This window comes from Lathamus discolor, chromosome 20, assembly GCF_037157495.1.
Source record: "Lathamus discolor isolate bLatDis1 chromosome 20, bLatDis1.hap1, whole genome shotgun sequence".
In the NCBI taxonomy this organism is placed as follows: Eukaryota; Metazoa; Chordata; class Aves; order Psittaciformes; family Psittacidae; genus Lathamus; species Lathamus discolor.
Genome location: NC_088903.1, coordinates 5,827,306 through 5,855,203, shown reverse-complemented (window position 1 = coordinate 5,855,203; position 27,898 = coordinate 5,827,306). Strand labels below are relative to the sequence as shown.

Sequence of the window (27,898 nt, the reverse complement as noted above, 5' to 3'; positions counted from 1 at the left end):
AGTGTCCAACCTGGCCTTGAGCGCTGCCAGGGATGGGGCAGCCACAGCTTCTCTGGGCACCCTGTGCCAGCGCCTCAGCTCCCTCACAGGGAAGAGCTTCTGCCTAAGAGCTCATCTCAGTCTCCCCTCAGGCAGGTTAAAGCCATTCCCCTTGTCCTGTCCCTACAGGCCCTGATGAAAAGTCCCTCTCCAGCTTTCTTGTTGCTCCCTTTAGGCACTGGAAGGTTTCATGTGGGTTTATTTATTATTTTTTTAATATAGATGAAGTTTTATTGAGATGTTTTCACCTGCATTCAGCAGCATGTGTGCTCTTGACTGCTTTTGTTCTCTTGAGCACTGCATTTTAGGAGGCTGGGCTGTGTCCTGCCTTTGGGGCAGGTTTTCCATTGTCTTTTCCCTGCCGTGCTCCCTGACCTCCAGCGCACACACATCCGGCCTGTCCATCAGCACTCTGCCTGGCTCCAAGAATTGCTGCCTTTTTTGAGCAGCTCAGCTGTATGTGCATGGCAAGTTTGCCTTCAGCTTGCTCCTTGAAGGCTGTCCAAAAACAACGAATGGGAGTGGATTGCTGCCTGCAGATTAAACCCCAAGCTTGCTCTGGAGAGGCCGTGGGAAAGAAGCCTCTGGGAGAAGAGCATGGCCTGGATGGATTTACTGATGTGGGTGATGGACAGGCTGGTGCTGGGGCATCAGCAGTGAAGCACGTTCTCTTGGCAACAGGTTTTTGTCAGGATGGGCTCTTGCAGATTCCCATCACTGGATACGAACACTTGTTCCAGAGGAATTTGGAGGCTGGTGCGTGGCCTGTAGAGTTCCAACAGTCAGTGCCTTACAGCTGGAATTTGCTCTTTCACATGCTGGCTTTCATTAAAATTCTTGTAGAAGGAGTTGGTGTTGGTAGAAGTGAGGAGTGTGACAACATGTTTCTCTTGGCAGTGGTGCTGTATGTTCCTGCTCTTAAGTGCTTGTGGAGCCGGGATGCAAAGGAGACCTGCCAGGTGCTTGGTGCATATGGAGCAGCCAGAAGGAAAGGAATGGGGGACAGCAGCCAAGGCCTTGGCATTTCCCAGGGTTCTGTAGGGCTGTGACACCGAGCAGTGCCCACGGGACACAGGAGAGCCCACAAGGTCAGCCCTTGCAAGGGCTTGTGGAGCTGCAGCAGCTCCCCTGCTTGCTCTTGAGTTCACAGCTTTCCAAGTCTGTGGTGGGTGTTAGAGCTGCATCACAGACCTACAAAATGGCCAGAAATGGTTCACCACCATTGCAGTTCCAGGAATGTGAGGTTCCAGAAACCTCTGAAATGATAACAGAGCTACAACAGGGATGTTATTTTTTCCTGAAATGACCATTCCCACTGATGGTGTTCCAGCCCCAGTGGTTTTTCTGGAGGACAGAGGCTGGCATTTGTCTTCCTAGCTCATGAGCCCTCTATGTTTAATGTCCGAGCAAAAGCATGGAAAGGTGAGATTTTGCCTTAGTGGAGGATTGCTCAACCCCAGGCTCTGCTCCTGCTGCTGCTGGCAGTGTTACACTGTTGGGGTGGGCAGAGGTTTCCCTGTTCAGACCTCATCAGTCTAGTCCTGATGGATCTTCCCATCTGCTGTAATTATTATACATGGCCAGTCTATAGGACTAAAGATGTTTGATGGAGCTGCTCCAAGAATGTAAGGAAGCAAGGTGCTTGGATTTCGTAGAATCTTGGAATGGTTTGGGTTGGAAAGGGACCTTGAATCTCATCCAGTTCCAACCCCCTGCCACGGGCAGGGATACCTTCCGCTAGAGCATGTTGCTCCAAGCCCCATCCAACCTGGCCTGGGTTTGTCATTGTTTGTAGCACTCACTGTGTGAGCATCTGCATACTATCAGTACTCTTGCACTTGTATCAGCACACCCTGTGTGCCTCTTGATCCATCTCTCTTTCCTCAAATGTGTTCCTCAATCCTGTTATTTGTGGTGTAGCAGTTTTAGATGCTCACAAATGCTTGAAGCTGGAACATGGGGAATGAGCAGTTCTGAGTGTGCATGCTGGTATTACTTGTGCCAGTGTTTGTGCTTGGGTGGTCATGGGGTCACCTGCCTGGGGTAGAAACTAACAGCTTTGTATGTGCTGGAGCATCACTTCCACTAATGGTTTGTTGTCTAGAATCAAGGAAAGGGCTGTTCCAGACCACAGACAAGTGCTGTGGGCACTGGCAGAGGTTTTGTTTGGTACCACTGTGGGGTTTTGTTGGTTTAAGGTGTGTGAAATTACAGGTATGCCTCAAGTAGTTCGCATTTGAGGCTGCAAGAATAGCCTTGGTCCTCTTTAGAGGAGAAAAGACAACAAGAAACTTCTTTGTGGTGGTGGTGGGGTCAATTCCTTCTGCTTCTTGTCCTGTGTGCTTTTAAGGTTGGCACTGGTGTTTATGGTCAGTGTTTGCATAGACTTCATAGACTAAAAAAGCCAAAAGGATTGTCATTGTAAGTGCTTGATATTTTGCCAACTTTCATGTTATGATTATCATCAAATTGGCTTAGTTTTTAGAATATTTCTTACAGCCTGTATGCTGGATTAGGCTGTATTTAACATGTTCATTCATTAGCAAAATGATATGTATATAGCGTTATATAAATCTGACCGTATGCAGACATGAATCTTGACACGAGATTGTTGGAAGTGTGTTCTGTACTATAGAACTAACCCTTCTGTTCTGTTTCAGGGCAACCACTTTGACCAGTATGAAGAAGGGCACCTGGAGATAGAGCAGGCATCCCTGGACAAGCCGATCGAATCGGTAAGACAGACTTACAGCATCAGCAACCGCCATCAGTTAGGCCGTGATCGGATGGTACTTGATGTGAATGCAGCCAAATGGGATAGGTGTGGGCATCTGTCTGGCCATACAGGGTTAACTGTGTGTGGTAAATTGCATGCAGAGCTGCAGTGGGCCTGGGATTTAGTCTGTAAGTAGTTCTCCTAAAACTATAGGTGACTAAATTCTAGTTCAACACAGTATTTTGGAAGTTATTTAAAATAACACGTTCATTCATAGAGATTTCTTTTAAGTTTTTCTACTTTGAAGAATCAGTTCGTAAGTGAACCTGATAGAGCAGTGTAGCAAAATGTAGTTTGATCCCTTTTTAGTTTCTATTTTTGGGAAACTGGTGTGTTCAAGTGTTAGAATGTCACCTGCAGGATGGAAGCATGGGTGCACAGCAGTGGAGCTGTAGTGGTCCTTCCCCATGAGTCTGAAACTGCTCCAGAGTTTCTGTAAAGTACCACTTGGAGGTGTGGAGAGCACAGCCATAAGATGGAGAAAGCCAAAGTTCTTTATAGTTTTACCTTTTTAAGCTTTTTAATTTCTCTCTTTGCAAAGCACCCTCTGCAGTCTTAGGCACAGTGTCTTGTTCAGCCTAAACTGAAGTTTGACACTTAGCTCAAGCCAAGTTTCATTTCCAGTTTCAGTATGAGAGCAAGAGAACTCACAGTGAATACTCGAGGGTCACTTAGTGTCCTGCTTAAGACTTGATTTATGTTAAAAAAGTATGAAGTGTTTCTTTTCCCTGTTAATAATTGAAGTTCTCTGTTTAAGTTTCTTCATGTTAGCCCGCACTTAGAAGAAACTTAGCCTTAGCTAAAGGTGGATAGATGCTTTTCGTTCATGTGTAGGTTGGTGTTGTGTGTGTTTGTGTGCGTGTTAGATGTTTACCAAAAAAAAACTTACACAACTTGGGGTGTTCGACGTTTTTCTTCCGCAGCAGTTGGCCCATATTAGCTAAGCAGCCATGATCTGGTTTGTATTGCACGGTCTGCCTTTTTAATTTCTTCTCTAGGGTTTCCTTTCCCCCCTTCTTATTTCTGTTCTTCTGGTCCAGTGAACACTGCATATAGTACCTACTGTCTAAATGTGCTGGCATGATGCTAGATCTAGGCATGGCAGTAATTGATGACGCATGAGATAATGCTGCAGAGATGGGAATTTGTATTCAGTGTTCTCCTGAATACTTCAATCTTTCCTTGTGATACGGGGATTTTCATTAAAATGCCAAGCTTGTTTCCTTGTGTAAAGATAATGGGAAACACTTGTTTGGAGCCCACTCCCTGGAATGAGCATTTCAAAGTCATTCAGAAATGTCCAGACTGAATGATTTCTAACAGTGTTTTTCCAGAGGAGTAGAAGACGTCCCAGGTTCCATCTCTCTGGTGATGTGAAGAGCGAGATGCCCACAACTGTATGTAAAACATTACCCACACAGAATCTGCAGGTGTAGTACTGGTTGCAGCTTGATTAATGTTGAACTGCAGCTCAAGAATTAAGTTCAATGAAGGCTTTAATATTTATTAATATATATCCTCACCATTCAACTGTCAGGATATTATTAATCTTTACAAGTTTTTGGTAGGTTTAATATGTATAGTTCAGCCTAAGGGTTCTGTGTGAGAACAATTGGGTGGGGAGGACAAGGAAATGGCTTACCAGGAGAAAGAGTTAAAACCTTTAATTGGTCTTAACTGTAAATCCATTTTTTTTTCCACTCTTTTTTTGTCTGAAACAAGCATTTCAGGGTGAAGCCACCAGCCTGGGACATGAAGCTCTCGGAAAGAGCTGCAGAACTGAGTAAATGTATGTTCTGCCTTGTCACAGCAGCTGTGCTCCATGTTGGAGCACACTTGTGCTGGCGTTGTGTGCTAGTCCCACAACTGAAAAGCTGTGACTGCTGCACAAGGAGGTTTTTGGTCTCATGAGCAGCTCAGTGTCAAACTGTAGGCAGACACAACCTGGTCACTTTGAAGTTTAATCTTCATGTGGTCTTCACTAAATAGATTTTTGATTCTGTAGCTGGAAGCACAAATTATTTTGTCACGTTTCCTAACACTGTGAAACCAGTTTTGCTTCCACACTGTTCATGACCGACATGCTTTTAGAATGGACATACGGCACATGATAGCAGAAGAGGTTTCATGTCAGAGCTCAGGGGTGCATCCCTCCTGCAAGTTTTTGCACCAGGAAAACTGTTCGTGCTGCTTTTTCTGTCTTGTATTTTTTGCTGTTTGCTCCCCCGAAGTGGGTGACATACTTGAGCTTCAAAGAGAGGGAAGGAGTAAGGGCAAGTCTGTAATTTGCAAATACCACACATCTAAATATTTGCAATATTAACAAATTGTTTTATAATCCTTACCCAGTTCTCTGTTAGCAATTCAGCTGACCTTTGAAAAGGAATCTACTCGAAGGAATGAGTAAGAGCCTGTGCTTCACATTATGGAAATAGTTTGGAAGATGAATATCTTTGTGCAAGGAAAGGTGTTTATAACAATGGCAGATGAAAGCGCTTCCCAGTTAAAAGTTTAAAGTTTGGTTATCCTGCAGGCTGAGAGTGGATTAAGCATATTCTAAATGTGCTTCTTGCAGCTTCTCACATCTTAGTCACATGGAAATGCTTTCAAAACTAAAGGTAGCTCGCATCTGGAAATCCCGGGGGCAGAGGGTGTCACTCGGAGCCTACGTTTGACAATCACCACTGAAGTGAGATCCATCTCTGCAGCATTATCTATTGAGAGGTGCTGACTGTACTGCTACAGCATGCAACTCAAAGGTGGCTGGAAAAATAGGTTTGGGAGTCTACAGATCATTACAATGTTGAAACATGTCCTCAGTTAGTGGTGGTGTTCCCGTGGAAATCCTGCTTTGGACAGCTTGTTTAGGCCAAAGATGGCTGGACTGAAACATGTGATAGAACCAAAGTACACTTATGGAAAACAGAGCTGACAGGAGGTAGTGGATGTGCATAGCCCAAACCAGAAGCCAGCTATTTGCTGAATTGAAGAACATATTTCCTATCAATGGGCTCTTCACAGCTGCAAATACTGATATTCCCCCCACTCCCAATAACCATTTTTTGTTCTGGTTTGAAGATGCTGTCACTCCCACTGGCTTTTCACATCAGCGGAGCCACTGGTGGCCTTGGCACATCAGAGCACTGAACCCTTTTTGAATTCAAGAAGCTGCATGCATCTGTTTTAAAGTATTTGAAGTGCACTGAGCCTGAGCGGGAAGTCACAAACTATTGCAGCTTTAAGGGAAACCAGATTTTCTTCATGTTAATTCCTGATTAATACTTGTTATTGAACCTTGTTGCTGTGAGTTCCTGGTTCTCTCTGTCCCAGCAGTACAGCTCAAGCAGGAGAGAGCAGCTCTCCCTTAGAGCAGCGCCATCCCCATGCAGGCAGTGGCATGGGGTGACCCAAGCTGTCACCAGTGCAGGTTGGAGGCCAGATTGCGAATCACCCACTTACTCGGGAGCTTGTTAGTTTGTTCTTGTCATAACTAACAAACAACCTTACCCTGCCCCCCCCGCCCCCCCCATCCTGCTCAGTTACACAGGGAGGAGCTTGAGATGCCCAAGGTTTCAGGCTGTAGTAGTTTGACGCTCACAGGCTGTTGTAGATGACTGTATGAGCTGAAGCTGGGTTTGTTGCACTGTATATCTGTACAGATCTGTGGACTCCACTAGTTCCAAAGTGTCATTTGATGAGGCTGCTGATTTGACATTTAGCAGTAGCCATATGTGGACAGCGCTATAAATAATGTGCTTCTTGAAGCTGAATGGTGTAGCATTACTATTTGGCTTTTCTCTCTAGTCTTCATTGTGTCATCTGTAGTGAGCTATAGGTTTTGTTTTGGGAATCTTTTCAACCTCTTGTTTGCATGGGTTCACCCAGTAGCATCTGATCCTTGCTTATAGATTCCTCAATACACAGTCAGCACAGCTTACAGTCCACTCAAGAGACGCATGGCCCTGCAGTGTTGAGATGAACAGTGTGAACACAACATGTGGGTGACATGGGGATCCCGCGGAAAACCTGGATCAGGCAAAACTGGTGTTTTGGTTTGTAACACAGCTCAGTCCATTGACTGTGGGTTCTATCCCACTTACAGCATCATCAGAACCTTCCAGTTCTTGCACACATCTTTTCATTGTAGGCAATTTTTTTTCTTTGTCAGAGCGCTGGGCCGGTTCAGCCTGGAGAAGAGAAGGCTCCTGAAGGGGAGAGCTTAGAGCAGTTCCAGTGCCTAAAGGGGCTGCAGGAAACCTGGAGAGGGGTCTGGGACAAGGGCCTGTAGGGACAGGCCAAGGGGAGTGGCTTGAACCTGCCCGAGGGGAGACTGAGATGAGCTCTTAGGCAGAAGCTGTTCCCTGTGAGGGTGCTGAGGTGCTGGCACAGGGTGCCCAGAGAAGCTGTGGCTGCCCCATCCCTGGCAGTGTTCAAGGCCAGGATGAGTACTTTGGATGGTAAATGGGAGCTCACCTGCTCACTCCACCTACTGGGGGACTTGTTTTGACTGCCTCAGTAAGTCTGATGATGGCTGTATCGCCAGGAGCTCCAAAACAGCAGGGTAAGGAAGTGAGGAGCCTGGCACCAGCCTGGGAGACAAAGGATTTCCTTGTGGGGCTGTTGGCATCTTTGTAGATAGCTACAACTCTGCCCATAAGCAAACTGTTATAAACTGGGGATAGTTTAGTCAAAAACAGTGACCCTTCTTGACATGGACGGGAAAGTTGGTGCAAAAAAAGACCTTTCATATTGTGAAAGAGGCCACAGTTTTACAGAAAGTTCACTTACTAAAGCAATACTTGCTGCCCCATGGCTTGTGGAGTGGCCCTCACGTGGGAGCCCAGCAAGCCTGGCCTTCCATCACTCATTTTTTAGGGCAGCATTTACACTGGAGAGCAGTCCTGAGGCTCTGCCTGGCTGCAAGTTCTATGCTCGGCATTTGGAGTGGAGGAAGAAGGTTGAACACCACTAGAAATGAGTGGGGTGATGACTAGGTCCCAACTAGGATGTTAGCATTAAACTCTTGGGGCTGTTCTTGTTATTCAGTGAACCAGAAGATGCTTCATTTCAGTCCAGTCCTATTTCAAATTAGGAAGTTTCCTGAATTTAGGAAAAGTCACTGCTTAGACAAACAAATGGAATCGACTGGGGAGGTGGGGGAAAAAACCCTTCCTGGGAACTGAGCCAGGATCATCAGGTGCAATTCCAATTCTTGTCAAGCAACTTGCGGCCATCCTCTTGAGTGGGTTTGTAAAAGTGGTGCTAATGTGTATAACCCTTCTAAATTTTCCTTTTTTTTCCCCTTTAACATTTGTTTTCCCCGTCACTGTGTCAGTCACAACACGCCGCTCTTGAATCTCCCAGCTGGTCTTGACTTGTTGAGTTTCTTTTATGCTTTTCACTCTTCTTTAATAAATACATTACTTGCAAGCAGTGAATTGAAAACAAAGCAAAAGAAAAAAAAACCTACCATTAGTGATTGGACAGTTTCTTACTTTGTGTTACATTTAACTGTTCTTTTGACAGCCCAGTTTTTAAAGCCAGGTTCGTATGGAAATGCTTTCACTCCACTTGCACTGCTTTTGGAAATAGCATACTGCTTCATCTGTCTTTATTTTAGTGCATTCATAACACAACACAGTCAGCACAATGTCTCATCTCCACTTAGCAAAAGATTGCAAAGTCCTCCTTGGCCTAGTTTTTGGTTTTCCTTGGGGAAAGCGCAGCCATTTTTGTCAGCACCAGCTTTCCAAACCGGAGCCAATAACCCTGTGTCAGGCAGAGCTGACTAATGGTGGCACAATCAGTGTTACCCGCAACCCCTTCAGCTTCGGCCCTTTTGCCTGACCCTGCAGCCGCTGTGGCTGGTGGGGACAGTCTGCAGCACATCTGCTCCCAGGTAAGTTTTCCTCCACTTCCAAACAGCTCCATGATGTTTGTGGTTAGAATCCATATTTGTTCATTTTCCCTTTTTTGAATATACTGATTTAAGCTTTTAGATCCAGACATTCCCTTACTTCTCTTTTAATTTTTCTTTCCATGTAGCCCTAACTTTGTCCTGGGGGAGGACTGGTAGTGTGGGAGAGATGTATGCTTGACAAACAGTGAGACAAGTCTTACTTTTCTGGCGTAGCATTAAACAAAATGAAACTTATACTTGATCCAATCTTTCTGAGGCAAAACATATCCATACAGCCAATATCTTTGGGAAGATTGTGTCTGTCAAGCTGATGGACCAAATTCTTCCATGTGGAGGGAGTACAAACTCCACTGCTGTTCCATTTCTGTGGAGAACTTGGTTATTTAAAGAAACCTGCAACATCTAATCTATTAATTCATTTCGATTTAAGATCCCATGTCCCACTCAATGTGATGGACTCGCAGCCTTTTAGAACTCAGGATATTTCAGGGATATCTTGAGTTGTGGTTCCTTTGGACACTTAAGAACCAACAAATCCATATCTGATTCTTATCATGAGAAGCTGGACAGGGTCCCAACCCAGAGTCCTTCTTTGGGGAGCTGGCAGTTGGTCACTGCTGCTAAACTGATGGCTGAGGGACATCAGCTGTGGATAGTGACAAGCATGCTGGTAGCACTCATGGCCCTTCTTTGAGGGAGGAAATGTTGCCCAACCCCACATCAGTTCCCCTCGGAGCCCTACTCAGCCCCGGTTCCAAAGCTGACACTGAATTGCTGCGTCAGGACTTTCCATTCAGTCCTAAATAGCCTCTTCCTTTTTCTTTTTTTTTTTTCTTTTTCTTTTCTTTTTTTTCCTTTTTTTTTTTTTTTTAGGAAGATGAGACATTATGCTTATTGTTTCCCCTACATGCACTAATGGTTCCTTGCTGTTAACTTATTGCTAGGCCTGTTTCATTCTAACATTAGTATTTTTGTTAGTTTACATGTGAAATGCATCACCCAGTCTGTGCTTGAGCTCATTTTATTTGATGGATTTTCTTTTCTTTTTTTGTTTTACTAACCTCACTGTTTTTTCAGTTTAATATTGGCTGCATGCTAGTTTATATATATATATATACATATATAAAAACCCAATCAAGTCTAGCCTGGATTTGCTCTGATTGTGTTTTGGTTTCTAGTGGTGGGGCAGTCTTGCACTTACAACTTACTCAGTATTCTCAAAGCCTGACACACAAACAAAATGACTAAACACATTGTAGATTTTTCTTTACAAAAGAAAACATAAATCTTTAAGTGGTGCTGTCTAGGTGATGGAGCTGATTGTATAAATAGCTGGATTTTCTACCTTTTCCTGTCAATTTTTATTGGTACACTTGATTTCCTCCCACATTGCTTTTTTTGTTTCAGTTGATTTTTCCCTTTATGTTAAACGTGATGCACAAAAGTTGCCCAGCACACCATCAGAAAGTGACCCTCCCAACCCCAGCCCCTGGAACAATTCTGGCCAGCAGTTTTTGACATTTGTCTTTCCCTTTTCTTGGGCATTTAGCGCCTTTTCAGTAGCATTTTTTTGCATGCATATATATGTAGAAAAATCTCTTGCTCATCACATGTTTAAATGTCAGTGGGAAGGGAAGAATTTATTATTGGAATATTTTTGGTTTGTTTTCTCTGTTCTATCTGTCAGGATAATATTGGACACCGCTTACTCCAGAAACATGGCTGGAAGCTGGGCCAGGGATTGGGGAAGTCGCTGCAGGGTAAGTCAGTAACTTGTGTCTGAAATGTTCAACACCAGCTCCAGTCTTTAACAAAATGATTTCTGCTTTTTGTTCCTACATTAGATTTTTTCCCCCTTTCCATTATTAATATATCCAAACAAGTGTGCTGTTGAGTCTCATATTTAGCAGTGTGCAAGTGGAAGCTGCTGCCTCACTTATTGGCACAGGTTAGACATGATGTGTGTGTCATGTACGTGTGAGAATCACTGTGTTTGGCCTTTTTGGGGGGAGCTGGATTAACTGCCTGCTCACTAACAGGTAGTGGTGGAGCTTCTAAAACTATAATGATGCTCTGCTGGCTGGATGCTTTGATATTAAAAGAATTAAGAATACAATCTAGTTACAGTGGCCTCTCTGCATGTTTCACTGCGGTGTCAGAAGCCATTGGAAGGTGAGTGAAAGGGCCCACGAAAGACTGAAGGTGGTGGCAGAGCTTTTGTGGATGGGAGAGGCTCATTCCTAGCTTCTTCTCCAGAGGCTTTCATGGTTTGACTTATTTCTGTGGGGATTTAGCAGATCTCCTTGAGGCCCTGTAGTGCTGGTTGAGCCATTGCACCAAGTTCTCCTGTCTTGAGCCTCAAGTCTTCCCATGCCACTAAATCCCAGGATTTAATTTGAACCAATGCTGCCCACAGCTCCTGTGGGTGGCTCTAGCCATTCCCCTGGCCAGTGGCTCCTGCTCTACAGTGGTCCTAGCCAGGATGGAAGCATGCAACAATGTTGTGTTGAGGAAAAACTGATGGTAGTGCTTCCTGTCAGTTGCTCCTTCAGAACTGCCAGTGTATAGAGCCTGTGCTGCTGTGAGAAAGGTGCTCAGCACTTATACTGGCACAAGGATCTGCCCAGGTGGTTTCTGTAGAAACCTCTTGCAGTGATTGAAACTCAAGAGCACCCTGAGTTCCTCAGAGTAACTTACTCGTGTTCCCATACCCTTAGTCTGAAGACCTGGGAGCTTGTAATTGGACTTCCATGCCCCTACAGTGAGCCCATTAGAGATAAGTATTTCTGTGCTCTGGAGGCCTGTCGAGAGGTAACGAGTCCTCTGGACTCTGGGAGTGCTGATTAATCCCTTGGACTAAGGCACTCTAGCTCCTCAGACAGGACTGCCTTGGTGGTTAATGCTTCCTGCTTCCTCTAACACGGTTTCAAGTGAAATCCTCTGGTGAATGCATGGCACTCTTGCAGTCTTCTTGTGTTCCGTACTGGTGCCAAAGCTCAGGATGTGGCTGTAGCTGTAGCTGTCATCTCTTGGGCTTCTGCTTTGGCATGGTATTCACTGGATGTGTAACTTGGTCTGTTTTCTCTTTTGGGTGCCCCATATTGCACTGTACATCACCAATGTGGAAACACGGAGTGTTTGAGAGAACCTCAAGCCTTCTCGCAGCCCCAGATGGACTCAAAAGCACAGCCCCATGGGGCCGTGTGCTGTGTGGTGTGGCAGGCACAACGTGACGAAGCAAACAGCCCATTACTGTGCAGTCTGGAGCTTGGGGTGGCATCACTGTGTCATGGGGATGAGAGCCAGGGCTGCCCATGGACTTAGTCAGGCATTTGCATTTGGTACTTGTCTAAAATTAGATCTTCCCACTGTGCATTTTTGTACCGTATCTCTTCTGTGTTATTGACACTGGTGATTTGAACTGCCTAGAAGCTCCAGGCAAATCGTGGGTATGGGCTGTGAGGGTTTTTCTGCACCTCCTGCACCACAGCAGAAGTGCAGGAGTCAAAATAACCTGTCTAGTTTAACCCATCCAACAGACAGACAAGCATCCTCTCTGGCAGAGGATGTGGAATTCTGTTCCACATGAAGCTATCAAGTTAGTTATGAACAGCTAGAGCTTGTGGCACTGGTGATGATCATGTTGGGAATTTTTAATTCATTATTCGGTGACCTTTTTAAATGACTCTTGGATTGTCCCAAAATCTAAATACAAACTGCCAGAAAGGAAACATTTGCATACAATTTTAATCTTATTCTAGGAGTTTGAAGAGTTCAGGTCACTTGATGTACTCTGAGAGTGGAAGAGCAAAGCAAAAGGGTTCTTCCCCTTTTCCACGCCCTCTTCTTGCTCTGGAAGGATGAGGAGAGCTTTCTAAAGAGCTGTAAGAAGAGTAGATGAGGAGTGTCTCAGTTGTTAACTCGCTTCGTGCTGTGCTTGATCCTAAGATGTTCAAGAGCTTCTGGTTTAGACGTGCAGCTTCTACATGAAGTAGAACCACTTCAGGTAGTCTTTGGATATTGGATCTGACCTCCTGCAGGAGGCTTTTGCAAAAACCCTCAGAAACCTAGATTTTGGGTTACATGTATGGAATTGATACTGCAATCACCTTTGTTCCATGCAGTTGGCTTTAATTTCAAAGGAAGTTGATGAGTTCAGTGTGCTTGTTCTGTGCTGTAGCTTTTCATTCTGGATGTTCATCTGAACTGCGGCTCCCTCTTCAGTTTTGGTGAATCTCAGAGTTACTTTACATTATCCTTGCTGGTCAGAAATGCTTATTTCTTCTAGTAAGGCCATTATGTTGCTCAGGAAGAACTTGACACTGCAGGATTGCACTGTTGTGGCTTCCTTCATGTTAACTGTCTGCTGTGGGTGTAAACCAGCGGCGAGAGTGCTGAACTGTTTCTCTGGAGCTGGAATAGCCTCAAATTCACACTTGCTAATTGCTGGTGGTAAAAATGTGCTGTTGTGGTACAGAGATTCACTGCAGGCTGGCTCCTTCTTTGCAGAACCACAGAAGCAGTCATTTGGAAGCTGCCTTGTGCTGTAACTCCTGTTTAGGCCATCGAGCTGGTGGAAGAGCTGAGCCAGTTGGAGCAGGAAGCCCATAATCCATGTCTGCAATGACACAGCTGTACTCTTAGCACATGGGCATCTTCTGCGTTGGCTTTGCTGTGTATTGAGCAGAGGATCAGACAGGGATAGTACTGTTGTCTGACCATGCAAGGGCTAGAATAGTGGGTCAGAGCAGCTCACCATGAATTTAGCAAAGTCCTTCCTCTGCTCATCCCTTCTCCTGATGGTTTTCACATTTTTTCCCACAAACAATGTGTGTTATATTTGGAGCTGATGCTTCAGCTTGCTCACAGCCAGTGAGCATGAAAGAGTAGGAGAGGGGGTGGCCAGTTCACAGGGATCTCTTATAATCTGAAAAGCGTGGCCTGAGGAACTGCTTCTCGATTGAAACTGAGTGATGGTTGTGCTCTCCCAAGTGAGAAAAGGGTGGTTGTAGGGGGGGAACACCTCAAAGTGGGAATCTAGGATTCTATGGTCTACTGAAAAAAGAAACCCAGCAAAAGATGTGGTTAAACCCACTCTTTCCTAGATTTGTCTTTTTAACATTCTCTCAAGGAAATGTGCTTGGCTGCAACCTTGAAGCTTGAAACACTGCTCCAGCCCCACCCAGAAAGCAGTTGTGTTTGGTTTCCCTATACCGCAGACTGTGTGTAGTGTGTGATTAATCTGATAGGTTTAAAAGCATTGATTTAGTTCATGTTCCCACAGTATTCCCAAGGCTGGGATTATCCTCGTCTTTTGTGGTAGCCCTGAAAGGTGAATCAGAATGTAGTATTTTGCTGTGGCAACAGATGACGTGGTTTTGTCACGGCATAGCTACTCTTAAGTATTTATGTTGTTGAACCAAGTAGTTTAGGTAATAACAGGGTTTAGTGTAGAACTGGAACCGAGCCTTGGAACTTCACGTGTAAAGCTGCTCCTCAGCTGCCTGGAGGGGACTAAGGCTGTTGTTCCTATTGACCAAGGTGTGCGGCAGGCTCATGATGTAAGTGGTACTGGTGACACAGAGCAGCAGTTACAGGTGTGTGGAACAGAACTGTGGGGTTATTTTATCCTTTCATAAGCACATAAATGATCTAGCAAGGTATAGCAGGTCATGTCTATCAAATTTGATAGCAAATGCTTGGATTCAGTTCCGCTATCTAACTGTAGTTTTTATTGTGTGGCTTTCGGTTAAAAAAACACAAGTGGGTTCTGCTCTGCCTTGCAAATGCTGTGGTGAGAAATGGAGTTACCACTGCCCCCCCTGAGTTACACCACGGCATGGTTCTCACTTGGCACGTTCTTCACTAAATGTTTGAACAAGCTTTTGTTTTCCTGACACACGAAGGATGAGGAGAGGGAAAGGACAGAGCTGTCTGAAGGAAGCACTGGAGGATGTGCAGAGAGAGCCTGTGGTGAAGGCAGGAGCCAGCCCTTCCCTGGCGGCCTCTGTGGGAGCTCCAGCCCAGTGGGAGTCCCTGTTCCAAGGCTGTGTCAGGGCTGTGGTTATCTGGGCTGTGTTTCCTGGATGCTGAGTTTGTTGCATGTGTGGGGAGCTTTGAGCACTCCAACAACTGAGATAGGCACAAATGTTATCGCTTGGCAGCTGTGACTCAGAGCAATAAGCTCAGGGCTTGAATTGCAGAGGGCTGGAATCCTGGCTCTGTCACCAGTTCACCAAATGGCACGTAACTAATATATTAATATATCATTCCATCTGTTGAACCCTCTGATCTCACAAAAGTAGACAGAGTAGATGTTTGTCAGGCCTTGAGAACGTGAACAATGAGCATCTGAGAGAAACACCACAAGGAGATGAGGAATGTCACAGTGCTTTCTGGGCTTCAAAGCTTTGTGATAAATACAAGAAAATATGGAAGAGAAAGATAAAAATGTGTAACAGTACCTTTATTCAGTACATGTAGATGATTTGGCAGCCTTACCCAGGCCATAGATCACACAATGTAATCTTCTTGTATCTTAACATGTCCTCACAGAACCTGAGTTCTGGTGTAGACTTAACTTTTCCACACTTGTTTGCAACATAAATCATTGCAATAGTTTTAAACCCAGTATTTTCATGCAAAGTTAGCTTTGAGAAGCTGGGGTAATGTGGCTTTGAAAGGTTGCTTTCATCACCCAAATTTTCATTACTATGTCAAGACCACAGACATAGGAAGGTTTGCTTTTGAGTGTGCAAGATCCTTCCTTTGATTATGGGTGTTATGTTGTGGGTTACTTGAGTGCATGTAGCCAGTGAGATCATTATTCTCTCAGTGACAGAGATGGCCTTTCTTTGGCTTAGTACTGGGCTTTATTGCCCTTTGTGTTCACATGGTGTTAAAGTAGCCTTGTTAAACTGAAGGCTGAGTGTGTGAGAGGTGAATAATCCCGGCCATGCGCAGCCTGTCCCCACCCTTGCATCGGGGCCCTAGGTCAGACAGGGCTCTTCAGCCCTTTCCACTTACTCAGAGAACTAATACTCTCACCCTGGGTTTGTCTGTCCAAGAAGCTTTGAGCTCCTCTCTGAAGTGTTCAAGGCTAGGTTGGATGAAGCCTTGGGTGGGATGGTTTAGTGTGAGGTGTCCCTGCCCATGGCGGGAGGGTTGGAACTGGATGATCTTGAGGTCCTTTCCAACCCTAACTGTTCTATGATTCTAAGTTTTCTATGTGATTGGGGTGTTTGCAACATGTCATTGAGTTGTCTTTTCTCTCCTGCTTAGTAAGGTTGAACTCCCCAGTGCAGTTCTTGTGTACTTGAAAAAGAGCTTCTGCTCACTGGGGCTTTGTTTGTTGCTGCGGGCGACAGACACTTCAGGCTTCCTTTGAATCTCTTGATTGTTTGTGACCCCTTCCAGAAGCCTGACATAAACAGGATGAGCTCACAAGTCTCATTCCCAAAGGAGACTGGCATAAAAGGTTGCCCTTGTTTGTTTGCTGCTTGCAGCAGTCGGAATGAGCTCAAAATGTAGCATGGGGTTTAGACAGCAAGGAGCACCACAGAGTGTGCCAGGGCTTGCCACCAGTGAAAATCAGTGATTTCCTCATCTCCTGCCTTTTGGTGTGCTGAATGAAGAGTTTGAGTTTTCACTCCGATGGCTCTTGGGCTGTCACAGAATCAACGAGGTTGGAAAAGACCTTTAAGTTCATGAAGTCCAACCACTAACCTGGTACTGCCAAGGCCACCACTAACCCATGTTCCCAAGCACATCTACACGTCTTCTAAACACCTTCAGGAACGGTGGCTCCACCATGTTTCTGGGCAGCTTATTCCAATGCTTGACAACCCTAAACCTCCCCTGGCACAATGTGAGGCTGTTTCCTCTTGTGGTTTTGTTATTGGTTGTAGCAGAAAGACAGTAAAAATCGTCAGAGCTCAGTGTGATTGTGTCCCAAGACTCTCAGTTCTCCTCTAATGAAGAGTGTCATATCAGTCATCCTAAAGGATTATATCCCACAAAGCTTGTACCTGAGAGGAATTTCTATGAAGATGTCAACCTAGTGAGCAGGACTTGGGCTGTTCTTTCCCCTCTCTGGTGCTTACATGCTGTACCTGAGTGATGCACTGAAATATAGTTAATTGAATGACATTAACTCATTTTGGGGGTACATCTTCCTTCAGAGGGAGCATCCTGTTCTTTGTCATTAGCCAGCCCTTCAAAAGCAGCTTGTACCTAATACTGATGGAGGGAGCACCTCTTCTCAATCTGCAAATTGCCATGAAAACTGTTTTCTGCTTTGGCTGTTTAAAACAAAACCTCTGCTCTCAGTCTGAGAACACCAGCGTTCCTGGAGGGGCTCAGATGGCAGCTCCATCTGGTGCTTCATTCCCTTTGGAAGAGCAGAGCAGCAGCATCCCTGTGTCCAGAGCGGAAGCACGCATCCTGCAGCTGAACAGTGATAATGCTTCTGTACAGCATGACCTGGGAGCTGGGACTGACACCCCAGAACATTGGGATTAACCCTTTTCCCAATAGATATTAACTTATAGCACTGTTGGCAAAGGATTTGCTCAGATCCTTTCACTTTTTGCGGGTAGAAAGGAGTGAATTTGGAGAAGCCTCCTCCCTGCCCAGCTCCCCTCTGGAATGGGCTCTAGGAATGGGGTGGCTTTTGGGGCGTATTTTGGGGATGAGCACTTTTTCACAGGCTGGGAGCAAGTTTTCCCCAACTCTTTGGAAAGAGGAAAGCAACACAAGTGTATCTGCTCAGTTTTGAACTTTTATTCTGTGTCTGAATTAAGTTAAACTGAATTTACTTGAAGAGATTGGATTTTCTAAGCTGTGACTCTTGTGTAAGCTGTTGGTTTTCCCATCCCATTGGAGGTTTGTGCTTTGTCCTCTCCACAGAGGTTTTTCCCCTTGTGTGGAACTGTCTTTATACAACAGCCCTCTGCGTTCTGGGGTTTGTAGCCTGTGTGGTTCTGTGAACGAAAGAGTTTGTAACCTGCTTTTTTTTGCTCTAAAAGAAGTTGTCTGGGGCGTGGGGTGATGGACACAGCTTTACGTGGTCTGTGTGATTTACCGTGGGAGGTTCATTGTCTATGGGGCAGCACTTGCATCCCTGCACAGCAGTGAGATATGGGAATTCTTGCCTTGCCTTGGAAGCTCTTCTTCCCTTCAGGACATGTTGGTGTACCTGAAAAAGTCGGCAGAACCCTAAAGCTGGGAGTCCCCCAGCGCCCGAGACCCGTGTTTCCATGCTGGTGAAGATCCCCCTGTCCCACGCAGTAGCTCTGAAGTAAATCTGCTTGAGGAAGTCTTTTAAAGTAGCATGTAAAAAGCTTAACTTGAAAAATCCTCTTTTTCCCTTTGGTTGTTGTCCATCTCCCTGGCAGCCAGTGGGGCATCACAGAGCCCATTCCCTTCCTGCAGTGGCTTTCCTGGGACATGGAGGGAGTTGGTTTCGGTGGTGGGGACCAGTGCTGCTGCCGGAGCTATGTTCCGTGCTCTGAGGTGGTTTGTTCATAACAAAATGATGGTTAAGTTGAAAAAAAACATTGCTTTTCCCATTGAATATTCTCCTCCTGCCTGAAAACACAGCCCCTTTTGACCCAAAGTGTTTGTAATTGCCTTAAGATTCTGTTTTGTCTCTTTTTTAAACTGCCTGCTTAAATGTGCCTCTGAAATCAAGCCGTCACCAGCAGCTCAACCTCCTCCAACACCCAAAGCTTCCAGGTTGCAGCTCTGGAATCAAGTCACCATGGCTCAAAATCGCTCCCTGGTTCCACAGGGCGAAGCACGGTGATGGGGTGGAGGGTGAGGAAGAAGCCTTGTGTTGTTATTGATTATCTTTTTAACCCATCCTACCTGCAAACGGCCTATTTCTGCCCCTGATGGTTTCTGCCTAACAAATGGTGTTTCTTTTTTACAGCGTTATGATCCTGGACTTGTTGTGGTGATGGTAAACTTAGCAGTGGTAATTTTTTATTTTCAGACTGAATTACTCCTTTTGTCATCAGTGCACCAATATGTTAGGCTTACTTTCTCTGTTGTAGCCATCATCCTTCTGCTTGGTCTTTCATTTTCCTTTCCTTTCCTTTCTTTATGCACACTTGTCTGATCCTTGTTCATTAAAAGGGTATTGCTAAGAAGGGATGTTTCTGTTTGTGTTAGAACTGCCAAAATCAGTTTAAACATAAATTTCTAATACTGTCCAAACGTGATTTCCCCCCCACCATGATGGGCACTAGCACTTGCTACTGCAATTTCCAACAAGATTTGTAAAATCAAACCAAAACAACCCAAAAAGAAAACTTTGACTGCCTTAGAAGGCAAAAGTACTGATGCATTGCTTGTGCGCAGGGGTTTACCAGGGCAATGAGGCTGCTTCCAAACATCTCAATTGCTGGAGAAACAACCAAAAAAAGACCCAAACCAAAAAGACAAAAGCTTGGATAAAATCTGATTGTGTTGCTGGTGCTTGCACCAGCCCTTCCATTTGGGTTCCCACTTCCCAGTAAATCCCTGGCTGAGACGTTATGAAAGTGATACTGCACTTAGGAAGTCATTTTTATAACCTGTCTTTAATTTGGTCCTTTTGCTAAAAATTGCAGTCACTGCTTGATTTATTATACCATTGGGCAGAAGAGAAACCTCCTCAATCCGAGAACATGGCAAAGAGCCGAGCGAACGCTCCAGTCAGACTCTCATCTTGGATCAGGTTGTGGCCCTGGTGGCTCTGCCAGTCACATTCCTGGTTGTACCAACAAAAGCTTAAAGCAGTTGATTAAATTGACTTGTTTCTGATAGAAAACCACAAGTCTCTGGACTTGAAGAGTTTGAAAGACCCAAATCTGAGCAGGTTCCCTCTGAGGTCTTCACTCTGGAGGAGCCAGAGCCATACTGGAGCTAGAGATACATTGGAGAAGAGTAAAGTTGATGTTTGATGCCTCTCCGGCTTCTCAGAGCAGTCTCAAAGACTTGAACCTGCTGTGCATGTGGCTCTAGGGACTGTTTTTGGCACAATTAAAACCTGTTCATCTTTTTAGCCCAAAGGTATAATATCTGTGTATGTGTGTATAACAAACCAGTTGTTTACACCAAACCAAGAGCAATGATAAGGGCAGTAAACGTTCTGTTTTCTCACACAAGGTATGCTCCGGAGAAGGTAAGTACTTGTTCTGTGGGCTTACATCACAACCCAGCGCCAGTTGTGATGTAAAAAGAAAGAGAATAAGAATTGAAACCAAAACAAACCCCAAAAGCTGTGGTAGTAAAGTGCTTGTCTGCCCCATTTTGCTTTGTTTGGCTGGTTATGAGTGGATTAAAGATACGTTTTATTTTAAAAAACAAAAATAAATCTCCAGCATAGTTTGATTAGTTCAAAGTCAATTTTCTTCGCAACTCGTCCTTTTCACAGCTTACAGGGAAGCAGTGGGCATGGGAGCAGCTCTGCAGAGCAGGGCAAGCAGGGCCTGGCCTACATGGCCGGTGGGCCTTGGGGCTGGAGGAAGTTTGGCTTCCGAGCCACGCTTCTCAGTCAGCTTCCCTGACTCGCGGGGAGGGACAGAGCTGGTGGGAGGGAGGGAGAGGGGCTTCCACATCCTGGACGGGAAAGTCCTGCTCCGTTATGAATGTGGGAGAGCAGGAAAAGGTATTTAATAGCTTTTTTGCTCGTATCAGCAGATGAGAACTCATTGCCTGATGCGGAAGCATTGAGGGGAAGGTGCATTTCTCAGGTCCTGCCCTAGGACTTGTCACAGCTGAACATTGACCACACCAGTAATTTATATGAGCAGTTAATGTTCAGAAAATACCATTGATCAGTACTCAGGGTGCGTCTCACTCTAACTGGTTTGGAGCTAAGAAGCAGTTTGGCTGTAAGCTGTGAGAATGGCTTGTGTTTGGTTCACTGTAGCTTTCTGGTCTCTGCACTACAAGGCAAGATCTCTAACCACCCAAACCCAATGTCTAAAGCAAGCTGCAGTGACAGAGCAGCCACTGACCGCCTCTCTGTGTGTTCCTCTTCCAGGGAGGACAGATCCCATCCCTATTGTTGTCAAGTATGATGTCATGGGCATGGGGCGGATGGAAATGGAGGTAAGTTACCCAGCTCCTGCCATGTCACCCAGCTTCCTTGCCTGGCTCTCAGGGATAGGGAAGAAATCTAAAAGTAAGGATTTGTGCATCACTGGTAAAGAAAAACTCACTCTTAAGTCAACACAGTAACAAACACTTCTCCTAAAACACATCTGTTGTTTACTTGTGGGTACCCAGGTTCTGCGTCTGGCACTCCTGGACTTTGGAATTCGCCTCCGTAAAGCTGAGGCTGCTTCTGGCAGTGCATGGGCTGCCAGGAGCATCCACCCCACAGGTGGATGAACCACTTCCCATGTGGGTTCCACTGTGGGATGACACGACAGGGGAAGTGAAGCAGCACAGGCAAAGATCCTGTTTCAAACCTCATCTTGTTGAAATTGCCCACCCAGGCAGTGTCAGCTCTGCAGAGTGCTCCTGGGACAAATTACAGCTTCTCATTTGTTTTTAAGCTTGATTATGCCGAAGACGCCACCGAGCGGAGGCGAGTGCTTGAGGTGGAGAAGGAGGACACAGAGGAGCTGAGGCAGAAATACAAGGTACTGACCCAGGACATTAATGTCAGAGTTCCCATGGGCTGGCTGAGGGCATGGGCAGGCTGCAGAGGGAAGGTCTGGCCATGACATGGACCCTTCTCATTAGCAAGTGGCCCAAAGCCTGGGTGCCTCCTGCAGCACCCGCACAAATCCTGTCAGACAGCAGCTGTCAAGTGGGAAGCATTCCTTGGTTTCAGAGTGGTTGGTTGGTGTGTGAGCTGCATAGCACGATGCTTTAGCTTGGGTTTGCAGTGTGATTTATGGGGAAGTCCCTGGGTTTTATAGTTGTCTTTCAAACACAGTTGAAGGTGTGTTGCTCTCCAAGACCATTTTGTCTCCCTGCTGCTAGTCAGCCCAGGCTTTTTTCCGCTCAGGAGCTTGGTGGCAGCCTCTCCCAGCTCTGCTATGTTATCACCAGTGGGCTTTAACTTCAGGCTTTTGCCTTTCTGGTTTCATCTGCGGGAAATCTCTGCCAGCCTCATTTTTCCACTGCTCTGCAGGAGTCCATTATGCAACTGCCAACTGCGGCCGCATCCTGATGAGCCATTCAGTGAGTCTCAAAGGAAACTCGGAGAACTCTACAACCAAGAAGCAAGCAAGAAATGCTCTTTAATTCCCTCCTTTTGTAGGGATCCTGAGCTTTCAGCTGGCTGTGTTTGCATTGTTGAGCCACAGGATGCTTCCTGACAAAACCCCGGCACATGGCGCAGGAAGCTTGGTCAGCATTTTGGAGGAACTTTACATGTCATTGTTCTGGGGAGCTCATGCTGCTCTGTTTCCCTTTCTTGTCTTCCTGGGGACCTGCCTCAGGCTCAAAACTCTGTGAAGTTGTGTTGATTATTTCTCAACAAGGGGCTCTGGTGATAGATAGAGGCAGGAACTTGAAATAGATTTTCTTAGAAGGTGAACAGCCTTTTAGCACTAGAATTTTTCAGATCTTTTCCCCTGTTGAAACTTTTTACATTAGTTTTGCGTGATAGAAAACATGCTCAGCAGTACTTGAATGTCACTTTGCTGAGGCAGCAATATGGGGGATCAATCATACTGCCTTGAACAAGATCTTAAAAAGAACAAGAGTTTTCATAGTAGATCATTCTTAAATGTTCGCTACCGGCTCTTGCTCATGTGAGGAAACTCCTCAGAAGAAGTTTGTGTTGAAGATGGAATCTCTTAAACTCTTCAGTGCTTTTTCTCACATCTTAGGCTGTTGTGAATTCTAGAATTTCTCCTTATCCCAGCTGAAGTCCCTGTGCTAACTGGCCATATGGGCTGTGCTGGTGGTAGCACAGCTCACTTTAATGCAGCATTTGTAGCTTTGCTTTTGTGTGCATCAGATAAACCTGCCCTGGCTTGGGGTTTGAGTTGTGTTATATTAACTTTGCTGATGGGATTGTAATTGAAGAGGGGAGGATGTGACCACTGCCAACTGAGACACCTCCTGTGCTTGGAGCTTCGGTTTGCACCTAATGGTGAATGATACAAGGAAAAAAGTACTGTCAGCAATCTCTAAGGTGGTCTCCTCCTGTTTTACTGACAACTCCTTGTACCTCCTCCCAGTGTAACCACTGTGTTTGAGCTCAGCTTAATGGACAGCATTGCTCCTAGGAGGATTTCTCTGACTGTAAAACTACACTGGAGTGAGTTAGTCTCCACGGTTTTTGTGCCATGCTTTGCCAGCCCCAGCTCTGTGTTCCTCCCTGTTGAACTGCAGACAAACTGAGATGAAGCAGACATCTGTTAGCACTCAAAATGGAGTAGGTATCAGCATTGAAATTCAAAGATTTTGTACCAAAAGCAATGATCTTGCTTGGTTTGAGTATTTTGCACATCTTCTGTGAGCAGGCAGCTGCCAGTTTGTTTGTGTGGGAGCTTGAGGCTTTGAACCTCACTTTTCATCTCTGACAATCGAGCAGCTCTCCTCCTGCAGCCACAAAACTGCCGTCAGCACCACATGTGCTGATACCTCAGGAGAAGATCATCTTCCCATTTGTTTTCTAGGAAGTTTAACAGAAGCTTTGTTTGTGTGTCTGAATTTTGCAGGATTATGTTGATAAAGAAAAGGCAATTGCCAAGGCACTGGAAGACCTCAGAGCAAACTTCTACTGTGAACTCTGTGACAAGCAGTACCAAAAGCATCAAGAGTTTGACAACCACATCAACTCTTACGATCACGCTCACAAGCAGGTAAATAAGCGTTGATAGCACAGTTCATCAGTTTGATGTTCACTGCAGTGGTCTTGTTTGTGGTTAACACTTTGAATTTCCCCAGTGTATCTGTTTTCCTTACAGCCCCAGAAATAGGTGGTTTATGTCCCTGGTTCAGATTCTTATGGCCATCGTGTATTTCAAACCCCAACAAACACAAAAGCCAGCCCATAATTGGCATCAAGGAGCCTGATCTTGAATGACCCAACAAATTGTCTGCTGTTAAACTGGGGAGCGGACCTGTGGGGAGGGAGGGCTTCCAGTTTGCATCAGCTTTTAACGTAGTGCAGCTTTGGTGGCTGCTGCTCATGTGCCACACGTACCTGTTCATTACTTCAGTCTGTGTTCTGTCAGGCTGCTGGAAACAGGCTGGGAAATCATGGGCTGTGGCAAAGGAATTGTAAAAAAGGAGCCCTTCCCAAATTCTGTAACCTTTGGGAGAAGGAGGATTCAGAATCCCTGTGGAACTGGCTTTGCTCCCAATGTAGGGATGTACCATGGTACCTACATGATACTTCCAGACTGCACAGTAAACACTGCAAGTTCATGTGTTATCCTGATCTAACCGTTTGAGGCAGCTATACAGCAGGTAGCAGTGTTGTGCTCCTCTCTGGCTGAAAACTCAGAGGAGGTTTTTGGATGTTCCTAGTGATAAATTCTAAGGATACAATCATTCAAATGCTGATAACTTCAGGAGGATGTGCTGTCGAGTACTAGATCTTGCAAAATATCAGTGAAGCAACAGACTAAAACCACAAGATTATGGCATTACAGAGTATGAGTTGGGTTTTTTCCCCCAATGTATTTAGTATAGAATGTGATAACTCAGAGTGTTAACAGAAATACTTCTGACAGGGCAATTCCTGTTTGAGTACTGTGATGAACTGTGGTTTAATAGAATTAAGAGGAGAAAGTCATTCCTTTACTTCATGCTGGGAAAAAGGGCTGCTTTGGCTGAGCTGGTGGCATAGTTGTGCTACCCGATAACAGTGAACTTCACCTGCAGCTTTCTATCAGCTGGCTTGAAACTTGAGTGCAATGACATGCATCTATTTAGGAGGTTGAAGGACTTGTTTGTGTCACATTCTTACCAGCTGGTGATGCAGTATGACTGTGTTAGCTCCTGTTTAAATCCCTTGGGTGATTAATAGGGGGACTGATGTGAGGGCTGGTTCAGCCTGGAGAAGAGAAGGCTTCTTAAGGGAAGACCTTAGAGCAGCTCCAGTGCCTAAAGGGGCTACAGGAAACCTGGAGAGGGGCTTTGGACAAGGGCCCGTAAGGACAGGCCAAGGGGAATGGCTTTAACGTGCCAGAGGGGAGACTGAGATGAGCTCTCAGGCAGAAGCTCTTCCCTGTGAGGGTGCTGAGGTGCTGGCACAGGGTGCCTGGAGAAGCTGTGGCTGCCCCGTCCCTGGCAGTGTTCAAGGCTGGGTTGGACACAGGGGCTTGGAGCAAGCTGCTCTAGTGGAAGGTGTCCCTGCCCGTGGCAGGGGTTGGAACTGGATGAGCTTTAAGGTCCCTTCCAACACAAACCAGTCTGGGATTCCATGAGGTTGGCAAGGTCCAGAGTTTTTCTAGCATCTAGAGATGCTGTGGAGGGAGAAACAATAAACCTGTGAAAAGCAACCACCCCTCATTGGTATGAAAGGAGTCATCAGCAGGAGCACAAGAAGAGTGACCTGCAAGAAAAATGGCATGGGAACACACAGGATAATATTCATCTATTGCAGTAACTTCAAGCAGGCTTTGGAGAAAATGAGCCCTCAAACTCTCACTCTGTCACCCAGCATTAATTTCTAGAGACACAGGGATTTATACAAAGCAGCAGTCATGCTTTGCTTAGGGAAAAAATTGCTGCTCCAGCTTTATGCCATGAAATGTGTGTCACCTTCTTGGGTCAGTGTTCAGTGAGTGAGCTCGAAACTTACCTAGAAATGGTGAAGGTGAATTTGGTCAGTAACACCAGCCCTCTGCTGCTGGCCACCCCTGCTCAAGGAGGGCTCATTTCCAACAGTCCACTCTAAATTTTAAGGTAGTTTAAAGAAAAAATGCTTTTTAATAAGATGTGGCACATGAAGCTTCAGGTTTTTGCCTCTTTGGAGAAGAAGGCAATGTTCCATAAAGGCTAACATAAATGTTTTGAGGAAAAACCATCAACTTCTCTTCAAAGTGGGCTGATCAGAGGGCTCTTAGAAAGATGTTGCAGTAGCTGACCGCAGGAAACCAGCTTGGTGTATATTATCTGCAGCATTTTGTCTTCTCGGGGGTAATTCTTGAGGCATCAGTGTTTCCTTTTGCCTTTTCCAAGGGATCATTTTTGCTTTTAAGTATTTTTAACTACACATCCACATGCCATGGAAGTGTTTGCCTGTTCCTTCTGCGGCTCAGTGAGCATTAGGCTGTTCCTGGAAATAGCTGTTCCATCCTCAGATCCCTTTCCACTCTCCAGTTATAAAGACACTGTCTTGTATTCCAGGAAGGAACTCAGGATTATTGCGAAACAGGGATGATAGGTAAGTGGCTTGATCCCTACCGGATAAATTCTGGACCAACTTGTTAACACCAAACAATTAAAGGGGAGGTTTTATTATTATCATTTCCTGACTATACTGGTTTCATGTAGCATTTGGATTTATCTGAATCAACCTCAACACCTTTCTGTCCAAAAGGCGGTATTGCTTGATTATTTTAACAGGGAAAATCATCTTCAGTTTCTCATCACAAAGCATTGGCCTGTTGAAATCATTGTAAACATCCTGCTGGAGGTGTGCAATGTTGTGCCCTAGGTTTTCTTAAATGAGGATATTTCTTGGAATGAGAAGTACAGATGGTTGTAAGATCAGCGACCCTCTCTAGTCACCAAATGGTCAGCCCTTCCTCGGGGAGGCCAGAGGAATGGAAGTGACTTGGGTTCATGGAGGTGGCCCTGCAAGAGAGAAAATGAACTCACCTCTTCCCTGTGAGGGTGCTGAGGCGTTGGCACAGGGTGCCCAGAGAAGCTGTGGCTGCCCCATCCCTGGCAGTGTTCAAGGCCAGGTTGGACACAGGGGCTTGGAGCAAGCTGCTCCAGTGGAAGGTGTCCCTGCCAAGTAGAAGGACTGGTAGCTTATGAAGGACCCCTGCCTGGGATGGTGCAGAAATCCTTACAGTTGGTGTTTGCAGCCAGCTCTTACTCTTAGTTTACTTCATCAAGAATTTATATACAGAGTCTCACAGAGCTTTACCTCTTCCCTGCTCACATCCCAGTGAAGGGTTGAGCTGTGTTCCCTCAGTCACTGACCCAACAGAATAAAAACATTCTCCTTCCACACTCCCTGTGAACACCAAATGTGGTCCTTTATAAGCCTCTGCCAGGTTCACTGTGAGAGCTCTGACCAGGACTGAAATGCAGGCTTTCATGTAGCTGAATTCTCTATAGATTCTCTTTATAAAAGGACAAAGGGAATGAATGTATTTCCATAAAGAAGTTCTTTGGGAAAAAGGATGGAACCCAAGAACTGAGACTATAGATCTGCAGTTGTCTTCATGCCCTCATTTATTTGGAGGAATCTATTAAAGCACAGTAAAATTACCAGCACAGTCCCTGCTGTGGCTGATGAGTCGTCTAAATCCAAACCCTGAACTTCCTGATTTCAGGAGATTTGCACTTGTGCTTTCCAACAACAAATGTCTTCGAGCACAGCTTGGATGTAGGAAACTGGAGAGAGAATCTCCAAGGCAGTGGGTGTTACATGGGAGGCTTTTCTACCCTCAGAAAACCCCATAGTGTTTTTCTCAGCCCAGTTTTAGTTGTTGAGCTGCTTGCTTGCTGATGGTAAATGCATTTGGAGAAGAGCCCTGCTGCGGGGAGAGTGCTCCATAAAATCAGTATTCAGCACCAATACCCCTCACTAGTACTGAGTAAAGGAAAACTTACCTCTCTTGACCTGCTGGCAATGCTCTGGTGGTGGAACTGGTGGCTTTCTTTGCTGTAAGGGCTCATGGTGGTTTGCTGTCCACCAAGACCTCCAGATGCTTCTCTGGGAAGCTGGTTTCCGGATTGGAACTGGATGATCTTTAAGGTCCTTTCCAACTCAAAACATTCTATGACTCTGTGTGGGGCGGGGGCACTATGATGAGTGGCATTGGGGTATCTGTGTGCCATTAACACAGGATATGTTTTCCGAAGTTGAAACCAACGTGTCAGGGAAGAAATGAAGATGAAATGAAGCTGCAGTTTTGTGCCATTTCCCCTCTGCTCTTTCCGCTTCATTTCTGAGCATGCAGAGAATGTTGATTACCAAAAATAAGCAGGTCTTATGTTCTCACTCCTGTGAAACTGTAAAG

The 27,898-nt window shown here is 45.5% G+C and overlaps 1 protein-coding gene across 3 annotated transcripts in view; it reads left to right on the top strand.

The window, feature by feature from the left end:
* The window catches only part of GPATCH8 (G-patch domain containing 8), a 51,362-nt gene that overhangs the window by 12,327 nt on the left and 11,137 nt on the right, over positions 1 to 27,898 (top strand). The window contains exons 2-6 of one of the 3 annotated variants that reach the window (XM_065699247.1): positions 2,700 to 2,774; positions 10,423 to 10,495; positions 20,767 to 20,834; positions 21,284 to 21,370; positions 23,408 to 23,551. In XM_065699247.1, the coding sequence (XP_065555319.1) occupies positions 2,700 to 2,774; positions 10,423 to 10,495; positions 20,767 to 20,834; positions 21,284 to 21,370; positions 23,408 to 23,551 (447 nt within the window). Of the gene's footprint in view, positions 1 to 2,699; positions 2,775 to 10,422; positions 10,496 to 18,675; positions 18,712 to 20,766; positions 20,835 to 21,283; positions 21,371 to 21,871; positions 21,918 to 21,996; positions 22,086 to 23,407; positions 23,552 to 27,898 lie in introns of those variants that run through there. The other 2 variants (XM_065699248.1, XM_065699250.1) reach the window with 2 other exon arrangements.